Source organism: Athene cunicularia (genome assembly GCF_003259725.1).
Source record: "Athene cunicularia isolate RWA chromosome 23 unlocalized genomic scaffold, athCun1 chr23_part1, whole genome shotgun sequence".
NCBI lineage: Eukaryota > Metazoa > Chordata > Aves > Strigiformes > Strigidae > Athene > Athene cunicularia.
This window is the reverse complement of record NW_020799130.1, coordinates 3,562,141-3,577,176: the sequence shown is the minus strand read 5'-3', so window position 1 is coordinate 3,577,176 and position 15,036 is coordinate 3,562,141. Positions and strand designations below refer to the sequence as shown.

At 55.4% G+C, this 15,036-nt stretch overlaps 1 protein-coding gene across 1 annotated transcript in view; it reads right to left on the bottom strand.

Moving 5' to 3' along the window:
- Positions 1 to 246: 246 nt before the first annotated feature.
- Positions 247 to 15,036, bottom strand: part of LDLRAP1 (low density lipoprotein receptor adaptor protein 1) — a 17,990-nt gene continuing 3,200 nt past the window's right edge. The window contains exons 2-9 of the mRNA XM_026863230.1: positions 13,352 to 13,524; positions 11,661 to 11,773; positions 8,870 to 8,984; positions 6,022 to 6,094; positions 5,488 to 5,571; positions 4,014 to 4,144; positions 2,404 to 2,438; positions 247 to 391 (exon numbers count right to left, since the gene is read on the bottom strand). Coding sequence (XP_026719031.1) covers positions 247 to 391; positions 2,404 to 2,438; positions 4,014 to 4,144; positions 5,488 to 5,571; positions 6,022 to 6,094; positions 8,870 to 8,984; positions 11,661 to 11,773; positions 13,352 to 13,524 — 869 coding nt within the window. The remainder of the gene's footprint in view (positions 392 to 2,403; positions 2,439 to 4,013; positions 4,145 to 5,487; positions 5,572 to 6,021; positions 6,095 to 8,869; positions 8,985 to 11,660; positions 11,774 to 13,351; positions 13,525 to 15,036) is intronic.

The following is a 15,036-nucleotide window of genomic DNA, read 5'->3' as shown; positions in this document are numbered from 1 at the left end:
ATAATATTTGTAAACTGTAACAGCTATGAATAAATATGTTCAAGAGCATCTCGTGGTTTAGATAAAAGCAAGGTACAAAAATCTGCATTAGATTTCTAAAGCTTTGGTCTAAACTGTGCTGTAGCATCATTTGACTTGGTGAAGAGCCCTCAGAAGAGTCCCTTGCGTACAGCACCTGGAACAGCATGATTCACTCCACAGACTTTTAGTGGTTATTCTCTTGTCAGCTCTTAGATGCCTTTGACCTCAAAACATGAACAGATCATCTTTCTCGCCTGTGTTGGAATCTATTTTGTTCCAGTCTACAGGTGAGAGCGTTTCTGCACTCTGGATGTCTTGAGCCGTCAGTCCCGTGTCGAGGACGTGAGGGTTTGTTCTCGACTGAGCCAGTCTAAGAGGAGAAAAAAAAAAAACAGAAAGTAAGAACACAAATCCGTGCGGTTTATAGCCTGGATGCTCGATGCATCCGTAATGCCGAACCCTAGCTGCAGCTCTACATTTCAAAATCCTCCAACAGAATGAAATAATTCAGGAAGAGGAGAGCTGGCTGTAACATCTGCAGCGCTCTCAAGTTTGTTGCAGTTTCGCTGCTGGTTTATCCTAACGTCTCCCCTACAGGCATCCAGGGAATTTGTAGTCTGGACATCCCGTGTATTAATGATCTGGCAGAATGGTGCCATTTTCCTCACCTGAGCTAGCGCTGGCGGGTGCATCGATAGCTGGGCTCTTATCTCAGCACAAAGGCTCTGCTGACCAAAGGAGCAGCCTCATTGCAGTGACTCAGTTTTCGTGGTGGTGTGCCTGGACACGCAGCGTGTGCTGCAGCTCCTGCCCGCCGTGCTCCCCGACCCCAGCATTTAACTCTTTGGGTTAGGACACGGGAGGATTCAGATGATGGTTAACAGCCCGCAGGATCAGCTTTAAGAGACCTTCACCTCAGCACATCCCAGACGTTTCGCAAAACCTAACAAGCCCCAGTTTGTTGCGGTGTTATCAAATACTCCTGTGAAAATGCAACACTGCAGCATCAATTCTCTGAGGGCCAAAGGTTAACTCAAATATTTGGTGTTTCATCCAGGGGAGGCACGGTTGCTAAGATGTCGAATCAGCCTCAGATTAAACTAGCCATGCACACTTTTTTTTTAATCAAGAAGTGTCCAGCGATGATGATGTGGCAGGAACGCTTTCGGAAGCATCTGCCTGGGCGGATGAGCAGTCCAAATACTGAGTCACCAGGAGGCCAAGGGTGATGCGACAGCTTGGCATCCAGCAATGCAAAACAAAAAACCACCACCACCAACATCTGCTTAATTAAGTAGGGCAAGGAGCAGAGGTGAGGAAGTTAGATGACATTAAGACATAAATTCAAGCAGCCCCTTTATCAAACACAACCTGGGACAGGGCTACCATGCAAGCAGAAGCTGTAAATTACTCCCGAGTGCCAAACAAGACACGAAGGGCTGTTTCCTTAGGGCTTGAGCGTTTTTTTTGCACTGCTGCAAACCCCGGCAGAGGCGAGCGGCTCTCGGGGAGGTGACGGCGCCGGGCTCAGCCCTGCCATTGCCTGACTCCATCTCTCAGCACCTCCCCGCTGGAGGAGGAGGAGGAGGCCTGGCAGCTCAAACTGGGGCCTCCGCAGCCCAAACAGTGGCCGGGTGGCTTCATGCCCTGATCTGGAGGAGGGGACCCACGCCAGCTAAAGCATCCCCATCACCCCGCGGGGACCTGACTGCACGAGGACAGGCAGGAAAACTCCCCTGAAAGAAAACGGATTTGTTTAACATTGCTGGACTGCTTGGCATGCACGCGCAGGGAAGCTCTCAATTTGGATTGGGAAGTGACCTAAGCCACGTGAAGCTCCAAACTCCACAAGTGCTCAGGTGCAGGAATTCAAAATTGGTGCATCAGAGTCACCCTGATGCAATCGCACTGCAACAAGGACCAGTGGAGCAGGGAGGCTCCCTCAGCAGTTGCTCTTGGTTTGGGGACAGACGGGAATAATATCCCAGGGTTAGTCCAAACCCCACAGAGGGGCGAGGAAGGGCAGAGTCCCCCGTGCCAAGAAGCTGGGACCAGCATCACCACAGCTAACGCGGGATCTGGGAACAGGCAGCCTCAAACCACCCCGGCAAGCAGGAGCGGACACACCAACTGCTTAGGGAATTAAATTCCCTATCACATACAGCTTCTCTCCATCCTTAAAAGGTTGTCAAAATATTTGGCTTATCAGCCAGCCTCAAAGCCTATCTTTCAATTAACAGCTGAGGCACTGATGGGGCAGCTGCCTAGGTCAGATCACAGCGGCTGATTAGATTAGAAGCTTTATTAAAAGCCAGTCACTAGTCAAGTCTCCAGGGCTGGTCCCTGGTGGCATGAACTTGTAAAGGGAGTTATTAGAATTACCTTGAAAATGCCTCGTCGAGACCATCATCCATTTCCTTTGTTAAAGAGATAAAAAGAGAGAGAAGTAGTTGCTAAGAGAACGCACAAAAGTGTATTTAGAGATCTGGCTCCACACTTGAGCATGGCAGACAAAAAATATATATACGTATTGACTTCCGAGTGCCTAAAGCAGCGCTCCTCTTGGCAATCTGCCTCCTCGGGCGGGTTTTATCTCTCTCTGCACAAGCCCAGGGTATCAGGCATAACTCCGGGTGGTCCTGGCTTCCTACGAGCAGATTCCAGGCTCGGGGATGCCGCACTCCCCTCGCAGCCCAGGGACGGGGCAGGGGCTTGGCCGTTTCCCGTCTGCCCCGGTGGCCTGCGTGGGCTGGAAGTGGCCCATCGGCTGGCCCACGTCCTGCTCTGGGGTTAACCACAGCCCCTGGCTCTTCCAGCTCTCCCGTGGAACTTGCTGTGGGTACCTGCTAAGAGGAGGGACCTGGACAGAGCTCGGCAAGATGCTCCGGGCATCCCTCGGGGCTTTTCTGGATCAGGAACCAGAAAGCAACTCTGCAGAGGGGGGACCTGAGATCTCTGTGATCCTTTATCTCTGATCTTCAGGTTTCCCAGGGAAAGCATCTGAGTTGCCTGGAGGTGGAAGGTTTCCCATGCAGGAGGATGGGCTCTGGACGAGCTTTGCTATGGACAGAGTTGACTATTCCCAAAATCCTGTGATGCACTTACAGACTTAATGTAATATGGAAAGTATGAAAACTCTGCAAGAAGGGAGGGATTGGAGACCGCTGATAAGCCTCCAGGATTTGATATGACTTAGAGCTGATCTTCAGGTTTAACCTGAAAAGCTGCAGGCTCAGACCCAGCAGGCTCAAGAAATAGGCTCCAGGCAAAGGTCTTTATCCTTCAATTCTCCAAAAAAACGGTGGCGGGGAGGTCCTGGGTCAAGTGGGGCTTCAAAAGATCAGCCCCAGCCCAGTCGGTGATGGAGCACTTGGGCATGGAGGAGGCTCCCTGAGGGGTGCACACCCAGGCACATGGACTGGGTTGTTATTTTTCTATTAATGGGCCACGAAACAATTAACCCAGAGGACTGAAGGCATTTTAGAGAAGCCACCCGTGCTCATACAATCCAGATAGAGCCGCAAACAAGAACAAGGGAAAAATAAGAGTAATAACGAACATAAATATAACCTGTTTTAGTGAACAGTAAACAAAAGCCATCAACATAATGATTTTTTCCCCCGAACAGAGCAGTTAGGTGGTCTCTCAATTAAGTGACAAACCACTGAGAAATGCTGCTCAAGAATAAGTAATATTCAATTATCTGACAGCGGCGTTTCTCAGAGTGCCTTGCAATCTCGTTTTTATTTACAGAGACTAAAAAGGGCAGTGGGTACTTGAACACTGATCGATCATTCTGAGTAGGACACCAAAATCCAGCTTGCTTGGCATCTCTGAAACCCTGCCTGAAGGGCTCAGCCACCCCAGAGCTCCCGGGCAGGGGGTTTAGCCAAGAGAAAGGCCCGTGAAGGGGTCTGGAACACATGAAATGGAGGTGACATCGCATCCCCCCCGGCTCGGCAGGTGCGGCGGTGACCCGGGCGCGCACTTACCCACACCACGTTGTTATTTACAGAGGAGCTGGGCCCAAACATGCTGTTATCTAAGTGTGGGGAGTTTGCGCTGCTGGTCAGGGGCGATTTGGCAGGATCTTCTAAATCCAGCAAGTTCCCCGTGGCTGCTGCTGTGAACAGAGCAGAGAGGGAATGAGGCAGGGGAGGGGAGAACAGAGATAACACGAGACTGAGCCTTTCTGCAGTAATCACTTCCCCTCAAGAGGGGAATCAAATTCCTTCAGGATGCCCCCCAATTTCAGCACAGAGAAGATGCATTCACCCCAGAGGGGGGTGTGGTTTCAGCCTGAATAATTTGGGATGCTCAGATCAGGCATCCCAGTCCCCCTCGACAGGGATCAGGAACACAGGGGAGGATCAGCCGGCTGGTCCCTCCAGCAGCCATCAGGGGAGGCTCCTGGGTACCTGCCTACGGTCAGGGTGAGTCAGGATCAGCCCCAGGCAAAGCTGACAGAACATCCCAAGCCCAGGGCACAAACAGACCCTGGGCGACAGCCTCAGCTCAGCCCATGCATCGATTTAGCACTTTACAAAGACACATCATCATTTTATAGGACCGAGGGCAAACCCTGCACTGGGTGAAGAACAGTTTATAGCTTGAGGGCTGCCGGTACACCGCAGGCTGGGTTGTTTCAGGGAAGCCTCAAGTCCTCCCCGTCACCCTGCAGTGAGGGCAGATGCAGAAGTGCCCCAGCTGTGGAGCATCGATGCCAGAGCCCATTCCTACACCCACGGCAGCCCCGGGCCTCACTTATCCCAGTGTGCCACCATTTGTGACAGATTCCTCCAGTCCTGGGCCTTCACATGAAGAAACGAGACGTGGCAGGCTGGAAGGAAGCCCAGTTTAATGCTATTTTCCTCTGTGCCAAATCCTCTTATCTCCGTGGCCAGCATGGCAGAGAGATTAGCCTTTTGTCCCACTTCTCCCGGCCTATGCATCTCGTGTTTCAGAGGCAGGAGAGGACCCACAGCCAGGCACTGAATTATGAGGGGGTTTACTATTTCATTGTTTTATTTTCACGCATGTCTCCTTCCTTAGGGAAGCCGGAGGCAGAGCGGCACCTGGATGTCCATCTCCTTCAGCCAATGGGATGGCAAGTGTTTCGGGTCTGAGACAAACCCAGAATCAAACTTGGCATGTGGGAGTCCGCGCTAAGCTCATAAAGACATTACGGCCCATTTGCCTGGGGCAGAAGTAAACAGATTTGGGGTGGCAGCAGCTGTGTATGAGGGGCTGTAGGAGATATTTAAGGGGGAGATGAAAGGACTTGGCAGGCGGCCACTGTGTCCCAAACACTCTGCTGAGGGCAACATCTCCACTGTGACAAGTGTTTGCTCCTTACTGGTCTTCAAAGCCCATCGGGGAGCCTGCCCCATTCAGGGAAAACCCCTCAAACCTCCAGCTGTTCCCCATCCCTGAGCTCAAACCAAAGCTCTGCTGTTGGTGACTTACATGCGTCGGGGTGGGCAGGGGCTTCTGAGCTGGGGCTGCTTGTCCCTTCTCCTTCCAAGATGGATCTTTCCCGCTTTTCCTTCTCTGAAAAAAAAAAAAAAAGAGACCTTGTCACTGCCTGCAGAGCACTTCCCTGCAAGCTTTTAGGGAGGAAGGACGGGGGGGGACAGCTAGGATGGGCCACCAGGTCTCCTCTGCCCACAGCAGCCCAGGCTCTAGGTAAGTTTTATAATCTCGTGAAAGGTGAAAGCAAAAATCCTGACAGCAGCAGGGCTCTGAGGTATCACAAGCACCAGGTCCTCCACACCCCGCCTGCAAGAAAGAAGCGCAGCCAGAATGTGGCTGGATTTACAAAGGCTGTCAAGAGAAACCTCAAAGATGCCTTAAATCACACCCGAGGTTGGACCAACCTTAACAGCAGCCTGGAAATTCGGAGGGCGAGGGCAAAAGGCACTGGAAAGCTGGGAAAACCCTAAAGTCATCCCTTGAATTTTCACACGAAGAGTGGGAAGAGAGGAAAAAAAAAAACCTCACCTTCCTTAGCTGCTTGCCAGAACTCAAATGCGATTTTGAAGGCCTGGGCTACAGTGAGGGTGACTGCTTGTGCCTGGAAAGACAGCGGTGAGGCAGCACGTTAATCACCGGGTCCTCATGCAGATTTAAATCACTTGGAGGTTTTGCTTTGCAGATTCATGTTAACCTGGATCCAAGCAGTCCTCTGCTCAGCACGCTCCCCGCCTGGCTGGGGAGGGGTGATCAAATATTGATGGAAGCAGAGACTTGCTCTGTGTAGGACACGCAGCTCGTTGTAGACACGTCTTTAGGTGTCATGGGAAGATGGAGGCGGCAGGGACGCGGCTGTCACAGGCACCGTGCTGACGGATGGGGAGGGAAGAGCTGCTCCTGGCCACGGGGCACGTGCAGCTCTTCCCGCACCCCACACCTCAGCATCATCTAAACAACACAAGTGTCCCACGGCCCCGGCTCGTCCTCGCAGCTCCCTGGGGGACGGCGCTCCCCGTTGCCCAGGGCTGGGCTGGGCTGCACCCGCCACAGAGCATCACCCACCACAACCACCAACACCTCAAAGGGAATCGAGCCCCGGCCCACGCTGCCGTCGGCCACAGCAGTGCTGGGGAGGGATGCCCAGAGCCCCGCACCACGCCCGACCGCACGCACAGGGAACCTGAGAGCAACGGGGTCAAACGCCACGAATTTGCAGCTCTGTCCGACGGGGAGAAATCTTAGAGGCAGGACAAGAGACCCCAGGGTCCTCCCCTGGCTCCCCCGAGCGAAGCTGGGGTCTCGCTGGCTTCAACCAACAGCCACGGCCGCAGCAGGAGCAGCGACCTTCCCCTTCAGCCCCCCCCGTTCCTCCCCAAGCCGAAAGTTTGAGCAGCATGAAAAAAAACCATCACCTTAAATAGCCTGAGTTGCTGGAGATGTATAAATAGTGACATAAATGCCAGTTTCATTAGGAGAAGGCAGAGCTCACGAGCAGTTTAAGTGCAAGGAGATAACGAGTAACACTCCGCAAGGCTGGCGCGCCGCAGGAGCCTCGAGGCGTGAGTTTGTTTTATGAAGTTGCAAACTAAACAAACCCAGATCCGGGGCCGTAACCCGCAGCCCCTGGTAGCTCGGAGCACGGAGACGCGGGGGGAGCACGGGTGTCCCCCAAAAACCGGGCGCTCCTGCGCAGGAGGGACGGGGAGACCCAGCAAACCTGCGGGTGCCAATTAAGCCTCGCAAAGCAGGAGAGCTCATCTGAACGTCGGAGCTATTTACATCTTTGATGGAAGTGCAAACGCTTTATGGCAAAAAACTTAAATATGGTAATTAAGTATGAAACTCCTCACAGCTGTTTACAATTTAAGCTGTCACATCTGAATCAAGTTTAATAGACCCAGCTACCGTTGAGAATTACCCATGAACTAAAAATACGGACTAATTATATGTCCATGACTGGTAGCTGTGAGTACGCTCAGGGACCCTGCCCTGGGACAGGGACAGACCCTTGTCTGGGAGCAGGGCATCACCTTACCCGCATGTCATTCATGCATTTTATAGACAAGGGAAAAAAAAAAAAATTCTCGTTTTTGCCACAAAAGGCCTTGGAGAACTTTATTTGAGGGAGACGCACTGAGCTGATGTACCACTGAGATAATTCTTTTAGCACTGGCGAGATTTAAATTTTAATTTGCAGAGCGAGGCTTATCTTCACTGTGCAAGGATGGGAGCGCACACGGAAGAAAGGAGAGACAACTTGTAGCTTCCATTATTCTCTCCCCAGGAAGGGAAAAAAAAAAAAAAAAGCATTGGGAGAAGCGTGGAATATTAACAAAGCTGCAGTGGCCACGCTCTGGGCACAGGGATGCCCGTAAGGACCCAGGAATCACCACGCCGGGATGCACTGGGTGGGAACAGCTCTCGGGAGGTTCATTTCCCTGCGACAGGCACCAGGGGAAGGATTCCTGGGGGCAGAGGGATCTGACCTGCCTTACACCTCTCCCCTAAAGCCCCTTCCTGCCCAGGGAGGGGGCTCAGCCCCAGCTCTGGTTCCACCGGGGAGACCCCCAGGGCTCTCCTTGCCCCACTTGCAGCTGGTGCCCAGTGACCCAGTTCTCCCCCTCGCCAGCTCGTCAGGGCTGGTTCCCTGCCCAGCCCGATGCACTGAATCAGCAGGAAAAAAAATCTCACGAGCAGGTTCAAAGCAAGAGCCAGAGGCTGTTTTCTATAGGCAGGTTTCTGCTCCAAGCCCCATCCTCGGCACCCAGCAGGGTCTCTGTGGGGAGAATACGGCCTCGGCCGCAAAGACGCCGCTAAAAATTGGATAAGGAGCTTCAATGGGAAGAAATGGAGGGAAGCCAGGGCGGCGAGCCCAGAACCGCTGGCTAAATGCCTCCCATCAACGAGGCCACCCCTGGGCACCTCGCTGCCAGCCTCCCCCGAGACCTCCCCGCACGCCGGGCTCGGCCGGGCTCCGGCAGCGCTCCGGCAGCCTGGGCAAGTGGCTGCTGAGCTGGGAAGAGTCCCAGCAGCTGGGGCTGCAGCCGGGCAGGGGGGTTTCAGGTGCAGGGCCAGGTCCTCTCAGCCCTGCCCCACACCTTGGGGCAGAACGGCTTTTACCCGCACTGAGGTGATGGGCTGGATGCAGCCCGGAGTTACGCCCGCACGCGAGCGAGCGGTGGCCAGGTAGTGCCAGGATGGAGAGCCTGTGGGCCAGCGGTGAGGGCAGCACGAGGGTGGGTGCTCTCCCGTGGCCGTTTGCTGGGGCAGGGCCCCCCCTTGCTCTAATTAGGGGCAGAGCCGTTATCTCACCAGCACAGCCCCTCTCTGCTTCCTCCTCCTACAGCCACATCCCCATTTCTTCCTCTGGACTGACCATTTTCCGTTTGGTACAGAGGAAGGCATGGCACTCCAGGTTCTCATTGAGCTGGTTCTGGGCAATGTAGGCAAACACTTTATCGTGGATCTTGTCTGCCGTGCAGTAGGATATCCTGAAAGACAGAACGAAACGTCTTGTCCGGGGCACTGCACACAAAGGAGATCAACCAACCCCTCCTCTGACCTGGCAGCAAGCGCCTACCCCAGGGCTGCAGCTCTGGGGCCGAGCAGGGAAGGCAGAGGGAGCACAGGAGCGTTACCAGGCTTCAGTGCAGCTCCTGCCCAAGGCAGAGGAGTCGATGCCACTGGCTTGAGCGTAAGAGAAGCCCAGAGGGACTCCTGCAGCCACGGTGTGAACCAGGTGCATCACACACACAGGCAGGAGAGAAGAGAAAATGTTTCACCTTGCAGGACAGGACAGGTTAGAGAAGGTAAAGACTGCAGTGTGCCAGCCGGGGACCATGCCTGACAAACGCTCTGCCTTCAGAAGAGAGACTTGGAAGATTTTTCTTGGAGGATAAGCTTGCAAGGAGAGAGAAGGACTTGTTCTCAGCCTACGATTTAATCTTGAGGCTCAAACCAGGGAAAGAAATTGATGCAGGGGTGCCTAAGAAAAGCTGTTGGAAAGGCTGAAGTTCAGGCTCTGAGATCCGCAGTAGCAGATGTTCCGAGACCCCCCGAGCACAGGGGACACGGGGAAGGAGGCTCAGCCTCCTCAGTGGAGCATCCCCAGCAGGGCCACGTCTCTCCCAGCCCCTGGGCAGGGCAGGCCTGGCTCCAAAATACCAAAGAAAGCTTTGGAAAAGCAACAGGCTGACCTGTGTGGGGAGATCAGGCCGTGACAGGGCGGCGGGTCCCGCAGCATCAGCTCCTGCCACCTCCCACGGGTCCGTCCATGCCCGGAGCTGCGGGACTGAGCGTCTCATCTGAAGCCAGCGAGCACAGAGCGGAGCAGCCCCGGAGGTTTAGTGCAAGGCAGCAGGCCCTAGCAGCGCGCAAAGCCTCTTCCCTGGGCACGTGACAGATCAAACAAGTGTTAAGGAAAGAGAAAACCCAAGGAAAAAGCGGGACGCTTTGGTGAAAGTTTCCCCCTGGCCCCACGTCACCCCTTCAGCTCCGGTTCTCGCTGCCCCGCGGAGTCCGCAGGGAGGGGACTGGAAGGTCCCAGTTCCCAGCAAATGCTGGGACTTAAAAAAAGGCACATTCAAAATTTATTTACACTGCATTAGTTTCTCATTGCGTGTGAGGATGCCTCTGCTCAATGGCCTGTGTTTTGTTTCCCAGAGCCGAGCTGTGCTCTGGATTAAAGAGGCACTTGGAAGTTCACTCCTTCCTCCCAGCTCTCCCAAACCAGCGTGGCCGCTCTTTTAATCATCGTGACAAGGCCTCAGAAGGTCTTTGCACAGGCACGTGGCCCTTCCAGCGACCCCCAGCGCTCAGCTCGATATTCGATGGCAATTAATTTCCAGGGAAGGGATAACTCAACACCCATCTCTGATGCGAGCCAGTTTTACAACTGAGCCCTCTGGCAGCAGCACGTCCAGTGACAGTGGCTGTGTTTTAGCCGCAGCCACCCCGTCCTGCCCCAGCACACGACCTGGGGCAAGAGCTCAGAGCCAGCATCATCCCGGTGAATAGAAAAGCCAAAGAGAAGACAGTAGAAGTGTTAGAGGACAGTCCTGGGACCGCCACCGGTGGAGCACGCTCGCAGAGAGGGGAGATGCACGCAGACCCCAGCTCTGGCCGTAACCTCCGCTCCCACAGCGCCGGGGAGCAGCGTCAGTCCCCACACCAACAGCCAGGACGTGCTGACACAGTCAACCGAATCGAGGGGACGCTGGTACATGAGCACTGACCGGGAGGAACAGCTTTATCGATGGCTGTTAAAGCATCTGGGGAAAATTTAAGGCAGCGTCTTAAACCCCGTGGCTCTGCCTGCTTTGACACCAGCGCAGTGATCCCGATCCTGGCGCGGCCGCTTCGCCCAGCTCTGCTCTTTAGCAGCAGGTTTATCTCCTGGGGAGGGCCGGGGCTCAGCACCGGTGGCTGTACGTGACTGCTTAGCTTCAACCGGAGAAAAGCAAGCGGGTTAGTGGTTTGGTTAGAGAGAGCGCCCCGACCCCGTGCTCCCCATCCCGCCTTTAGCAGAGGGGGACAGAGCAGCAGGTGAAGGACACAAGCAGAGTGTGGGGGATGTCGAGGGAGAAGGGATGGAGGAGATGGAAAGGGCCGGGTCTGAGCTGAGCCCTGTTCCACCAGGCCTGCGCCTGCCTCCAGCCTCTTTGGAAGAAATACTCATCAAAGCCAGAGGAGCAGGTATGGGATAATCCATCCTTGCCCTCCCCACGCCAGCTGCTGTCAACAGCCGGGCCAGCCCTGCTCTTTCTCAGAGCTATTTAAACACAGCAGAGGTGCGAGCGAGGGGAGGGCAGCCCCAGCTCCGGCTCTTGCATCCCTCACCCGCTCGGACACGCTCTGACCATCCTCCGTATTCGACTCGTGCCGTCATCCCCGAGGCTTTGGCATTTCTACTGCCAAAACCAGGCCGTAAGCCACGCGGGGCCGCGGAGTGGCTGTGGCTCTGCAGTCCGCACACACAGCATCTCCAGGCTCGTCACGGCTCTCCTTACCCCTGGCTGGACACTTATTGCACCAGATGTAAATTTACCTTAAATTTAGCAACCACCCTCCTGCCCCCACCTTTGCTTTCCATCGAGACGCGATGGCCAGCGAGGAGCAGACGAGGAGCCTCAGGACACGCACCCGCTGCAGCGCACCCCGTCACCCACCTGTATATGGAGACGTTCTCGATCAGCTCGTTCGTTCCGCTGTCGTTTAACACGATCCCTCTGGGCGAGACTTTCAGAGTCACTTTCTGCAGTTTCTTTCCACTTGCTTTCGCCTTCGGAAGGGAAAGAGGAAAGGGAAAGTTACAGGCTTTTAACACTGACACATCCAAAGGTATGTAAGCAGAGCAGATACCACTACCTAATAAGCATATTAATAGCACTCGTTAGTACTAGAGACCGGATTTACTACCAGATGTGATAAGGCACTCATTAAAACTTTTCCTTCCCCGAAGCAGTGATTTTTGCTGGCACTGAGGAGACAAGGACACAACCCTCCACCCCACACTGTGCAGAGGTGCTTCCAGCCCAGCACATGCAGGAGGATTTCCCCGTGTCCATCCGCACAAAGCCTCAGCTGCTCTGGCCGAGCCACGTGAGTGCCAGAGTTTTCTGAGTTTTATCTTCAGGGCCAGCTCTGGAGCAGAGGGTGAGCCCAGGATGAACAAGGGAGCCGTGCTGGGAGCAGGATGGTCCTGCAAGACGTGGGCTCCCGAGCAGGTGGCTTCAAGTTGTGCTGCCAAACCTCGCTTGAGCGGCAAAGCATCCCCTGTGCTGAGGGCAGGACGCCGGCTTAAAAAGTAACTAGACTTTTAAGTGCCACTTTCTCTTATTTACTAGTCTCGTACTTTTGGCCTACAGGTTATGTTCAGCTCACTACCCAGCCTCTCTCCAAAAAAAAAAAAACAAAACCAAAAAAAACCAGAGCTAGCTAGTCCTCAGCCTTGCTCCTTGGAGACGTCACTTGAGCCATGTCCAGATGGGCTGGCGGTCGGTCCTGCCCCTCCAAGGCTGGCCTTGGCCCCAGGGCTTTTATTTAAAGGCTCCGTTTCGGTCGACCAGAACAGACGTGAAGGGCTCTGCCAGCGGCTCCCGTTTCATGCGAGCGTTTCCCTCCCGTCCAGCTCAGCGCATGCCAGGAAAGGATCCATCATTACCCAGCACAGTTCGCCACCCCATTGAGTTTTACGAGGGCTAACTGTACAATTGGGTCTTTGCTTCATTCAGTTTTATAAGGGCTTAAAGAAGCGTTAATTTTACTTGGAGCCCAGTGAGCAGGGGCTCCAGGGAGACTTGGTGCCAGAAGATGGCTGAAAATTGGTCCCTCTTGCATCAGAGGTTACAGCAGGACAGCAGCTGTATTGGCTGGGAATCGGAACAAGCTGTCATGCTCCTTTCTCCTCTTAACCCTCCAAATCCTGGGAAGAAAAACCCAGAACTGCAGGCCAGCTCTCAGTCACGTGCTGGTTGCACTCAAAACGCTGTCCCCGCCTTGCAAGAGGAGAGTCAGCCCTGGGGAAGGCTGATTTCACCAGGTCAGAGGGTTCTTCCACACCCAGGGTCACCCAAGCTTATCAAGGGGAGCCAGAGCTCAGACACTAACAGCAGCTTCCACAGCCCGCCCCACGCGCGGGGCTGCCCCCAAGGGCTTCCCAGCGCCGCCGTCTGCATTTCTACCTACACCGCCCGATGCCTGCTCGCCCCTGGAAGGGCTGGAGCTGCAATCCTGCCGCCCCCCCCCAGCCTGCAGACCGACAGCACCGCCTCCAGACCTGCGGCTTTGGAAACTCTCCCCAGTGACAGACGTGTTTGAACAGCAGGAGACAGGGCTCTGCTCCAGCACGGACACTCACGGTGGCGACGATCCTTTTGACGGCGGCCGCAGAGAGCTCCTCTCCCTTGGGCTGCTCCACCAGCGTCATGCCCATGTACTTGAGGCTGAAGAGCATCCCCTCCAGCAGCGTCTCACGCGTATCGGTCCAGTTCTCCGGGAGCTCTAGAGGGACAACGAAGAGGCTCTTGGATTCTCAAACGCACAAGGATAGCCCTGTCAAGCCCCGAGGGAGGGTTTATGTATGAGCAGGGTGTTGGTTTAGCTACTGCTGGACTCCCAGCCCCAAGCAGCTGGGAGCTCCCAGCGCTGCCACGGCTTTCACGAGGCGCTGGGGGAAGGAGATGGGGCAGAGACCCGGCTGTCAGGGGAGGTGACAGCAACTTCAGCCACACACCGACCGCGAGGTGTTCACGTGGGAGACATCATCGTACCTCCGTATCTCTCCACGGCAGCAAACACAAACCCCCAACATTTCTTCCACGAGCCACAGCAAATAGCAGCGATCCTTTAATATCCATCAGCTCCTCAGCTTAATTGTGAGCGCCCCATAACCAAGAGGATCCTGAGCATCAGCCCCAGCCGGGCACAGGGGGGGGCTCAGTGCTGCCCCAGGCATGGCAATAACCTTACCCTGGGCTAAGCATCACCTGCCCACAGAGGCTGAGGCAGGATTTGCTAAACCCACGCACCGCTGCAGAGATCCAAGCGATGGGCTGCGACTTGCTAAATCGGTCACCAACAGCCCTGAGGAGCCCATCACACAGGTGAAGCCTCAGCGAGGTCCCTGTTCTCCCTTGGAAATCACCAAGGAGGTCGCCAGCCCCTTCCCTTATGTGCTGGGGTGGGGGGGGAGGAAGGAAGGTCTTAAAAACAGAGATGAGTTGGGGACCAAACTGAAAGTCAGGTGGGTATTTCTAAACCTGAAATTGCACCGCAGGAGCGAACTTCCAGACACGGAGCTGGCAACCCAGGATCTGCAGCTCTCGTGTTTAAGCAGAGTCTTGTTTTGAGCAAGAGGCAACAAACCACGGCCTTGGGGAGCGATGGGGCTCCCGGAGAGGAGACTCTGCTCGCCGCAGACAAAACACGTCCCTGAAGGCTTCGCTGCCTTGTACTCGGCCTCCTTCAGCCGCCTCCAGGCAGCGGGGCCAAACTCTGCAGCCCCCCACAAACCTGCAGCGCCGGGAGGGGCAGGACTGAGGGGCTGGGAGGAGGGGGGGACACACACACGGACGTGCACCTGGGGTAACCACCAGTGACTCAGCTCCCTGCGAAGGCGAGATGGGAGATAAGCCCTAAACCCCGGCAGCACTCCCAGCGCCGCGCGCGGGTGCCAAGCGGGGAGGCAGCCCCGCAACGGGTGAGGGCGAAGGGACGGAGGCCGGGGGGGAGCGATGCCACGGGGAGATGAGGGTTTGCAGCGGGGCAGGGGCTCCGCACCCGACACACGGCTCCCAAACCTGAGAAGGGAAAGGAAAAGCCAAGGACAGGCTGGATGCTGCATTTATCTCACATCCCAGCTAGAAACTGAGGGTGCCAGAGAAAAGCCTGGATTTCTCAAAAGCCCAGGGCGCCACCGTCCCACCCCGGGGGGGTGAAGCCAGGTGGCTCCGGGGGTGCGGGGATGGACGGGGAGCTGCCAGCCCCACGCTCCCTGCCGTCCCCACGGTCCCGTATCCCGTGTGGCACAGCTGGGGGGGGGGC